Source organism: Octopus bimaculoides, chromosome 4 (genome assembly GCF_046866305.1).
Source record: "Octopus bimaculoides isolate indiv1 chromosome 4, ASM4686630v1, whole genome shotgun sequence".
Classification (NCBI taxonomy): Eukaryota; Metazoa; Mollusca; class Cephalopoda; order Octopoda; family Octopodidae; genus Octopus; species Octopus bimaculoides.
In genome coordinates this window covers 43,961,013-43,964,018 of record NC_142931.1, presented here as the reverse complement: position 1 = coordinate 43,964,018, position 3,006 = coordinate 43,961,013, and the positions used below count along the sequence as shown (strand labels likewise).

General features: G+C 44.6%; 1 protein-coding gene across 1 annotated transcript; it reads left to right on the top strand.

Moving 5' to 3' along the window:
* The first annotated feature begins 830 nt into the window (after positions 1–830).
* On the top strand, positions 831–1,891 carry LOC106873996 (uncharacterized). Its single transcript, XM_014921541.1, has 2 exons — positions 831–1,102; positions 1,294–1,891. The coding sequence occupies exons 1-2, from the start codon at positions 831–833 to the stop codon at positions 1,889–1,891; spliced, it is 870 nt and encodes a 289-aa protein (XP_014777027.1).
* The last annotated feature ends 1,115 nt before the right edge of the window (positions 1,892–3,006 follow it).

Genomic DNA, 3,006 nt, shown 5'->3' with positions numbered 1-3,006 from the left:
GACAAAATGTGTAGGACGTAAATGTTTACGTTAGCTCCACTTTAAATTCGTTCATCAGTTCGGCATGGTCACTACTATAGGAGATAGGATACACATTGAGATCACAACAGTGGCCAAATAGGAAAAAGCAATGTCAGTCAGTTCCGGTGAGGAAGTTAATTCTTATGACTGTTAATTCTTATGAGGTGAGCCGTTGCGTATGTTTGTATAGCAATCTGGTTACGAATCCTTTTTGTAACAGATTTACATCAGTTATGCCGTTAAAATGCAGGGCCTGTTGAATTTAAGAACTTGTCGGTACATCACCGTTGGGTTTCACAGATTTCAGACCGCCTCATTCATATGTTTACGATGGTGTGGCTGTGTGGTAAGAAGTTTACTTCTTAACTACATGGTTCCAGATTCAGTGCCACTACAATAAACCCACGTTGACCAAAACCTTGTGAGTGGGTTTAGTCGACGAAAACTGAAAGAAGCCTCTCTCTCTCTCTCTCTCTCTCTATATATATATATATATATATATATATATATATATATACATACAAACACACATGCATGTATGTATGTATGCATGTATGTATGTATGTATGTATGCATGTATGTATGTATGTATGCATGTATGTATGTATGCATGTATGTATGATCTCCCTTGATACGGGGGAGAACACCGAGGCTGGATACACTTCTTTTGGTCAGGGAAGGCACAGAATGAACGCAGGGAAGCAGGAGTTGGCTTTGCCATTCGCACCGCCCTCGTCAAGAACCTGGAGTCCCTCCCATGAGGGATCAGCGACCGCCTGATGGTGATGAGAATTCCTCTCCAAAGCAAGATGCACCTGACACTCATCAATGCTTACGCCCCCACCGCGACCTACACTCTGAGGCAGAGAGAACTGTTTTATCAGAACCTCACCAAAGTGCTACGGTCAGTTCCTAAAGACGATAAGCTGCTAATACTTGGGGACTTCAATGCCCGTGTAGACAGAGATGCCCAGTCTTGGCCAGATGTCATCGGGCCACATGCCATCGGACATGAGAATACCAACGGTCAACTGCTACTCACCTTCTGCACTGAACAGAGACTCACCATCACCAATACTCTGTATCAACTGCCTGACGTCCACAAGGCTACCTGGATGCACCCAAGGTCCAAGCATTGCCACCTGATTTACTATGTGATCACCAGGCGACGTGACATCCAGGATGTTCGCATCACCAGGGCAATGAGGGGAGCTGACAGCTGGACAGATCACCTGCTGTTGAGGTGCAGGCTGTCCTTTTCATCGTCAGCAGATACAGACGCCAGAAAGCTGATGTTAAAAAGAAGCTGGACGTCCAGAAACTCAATGAACCAAAAATAAAAGAGACCCTCATTGCCAACCTTGCGAACCAGCTTGAACATCTGCCAGCAGAGGGAAACCTTGAAAAGGCCTGGGCCAACTTCTGGGATGCAGTGTATGACTCTGCCAGCCTTACCCTTGGCCACACAAAACGGAAACACCAAGACTGGTTTGACAACAAGGAGATCACCACCTTCCTCCAGGAGAAGAAAGAAGCCTTCACAGCCTGGCTCAACGACAAAGACTCCCAAGCCAAGCACGAGAGCCTCAAGAACATCAGAGGAAAGATGCAGACTGAGCTGCGACAGATGAAAGACAAGTGGTGGGAAAACAAGGCTGCAGAACTACAGCGGCATGCAGACGAGCACAACTCCAAGAAGTTCTTTGCCGGCCTGAAAGACGTGTATGGCCCCACGTTAAATGCAATGGCACCTGTGCGCTCTGCCGATGGAACCCTGCTTACTGAGAAGAGCGACATCATACAGCGCTGGAGTGAACACGTCAGTCAGCTGCTAAACAGACCATCCCAGATTGACCAGCATGCCATCTAAGACATGCCACAGTGCCGAGTCCTGGTGTCACTTGATGACCTCCCAACACAGGCAGAAATCCAGAAGGCCATCAAGCAACTACATGTGGGGAAAGCACCTGGTCCTGATGGAATACCCCCAGAGATCTTCAAAGAGGGAGGTAAAGCTGTTGCCATCAAGCTGACTGAGCTGACGTCATTGTCGAACCCCGTCAGACTTCCATTATTATGTATGTGTGTACGTATCATTTTATTTACACCCACCATACCAGCGCTTGTCAACCGGTGGTAGTTTGTTTACGTCTCTGTAACTTAGGCAATAAGAGACCGATTGAATATGTACCAGGCTTCGGTGCTCCAGAATGGTCGCAGTCTAATGACTGAATCAAGTTAATAGATAAACGAATTAAAAAAAAGATAATCATCACAGTTAATCGTTACATTTAATGGTTTTTAATCGTATGTAATAATGATGCCGAAATTCAACTTTGTATAGAATGCCAATACATTTAGAAGTGAATCAAAGTAAAAAGCAAAGGGAAACAAACAATTACACATTTCAAAATACACATCAAGGAAGGCAGCAAGCTGGCAGAATCGTTAGCATGCCAGCCAAAATATTTAGCAGCATTTCGTCCGTCTTCATGTTCTGAGTTCAAATTCCGCTGAGGTCGACTTTGCCTTTCATACTTCCGGAATAGATAAAATAAGTACCAGAACACTAGGGTCGATGTAATCTACTTAACCTCTCTCCCGAAATTGCTGGCGATGTGTCGAAATTTGAAACTGATATTACACTTCTGTAAGGCAGTGACCTGGCAGAATCTTTAGCACGCCGGGAATATTGCTTATCGACATTTCGTCCGTTTTCATGTTCTGAGTTCAAATTCCGCTGAGGTTGACTTTACCTTTCATCTTTTCGGGGTGAATAAAATAAGTACCAGCGAAGTACTAGAGTCGATGTAATTGAATTACCTCCATCTGCCGAAATTTTTGTCATTGTATCAATATTACACTGCTGCTACTTGGATCGGCAACTTTTCTCGATCCCTTCTTTTCTGATCTTTATTTGCAACAAAGTGGGTCAACAGTTAAGTGTCTTTTTCACATCCACACCTTCAAAAAGGACAATTCAGC

Excerpts from the sequence above, each read along its gene's own strand:
- LOC106873996 (XM_014921541.1), top strand. The coding sequence starts at position 831 with ATGCACCTGACACTCATCAATGCTTACGCCCCCACCGCGACCTACACT. Across the intron at positions 1,103-1,293 it reads CTCACCATCACCAATACTCT|ATACAGACGCCAGAAAGCTG; the intron begins GTATCAACTGCC and ends CATCGTCAGCAG.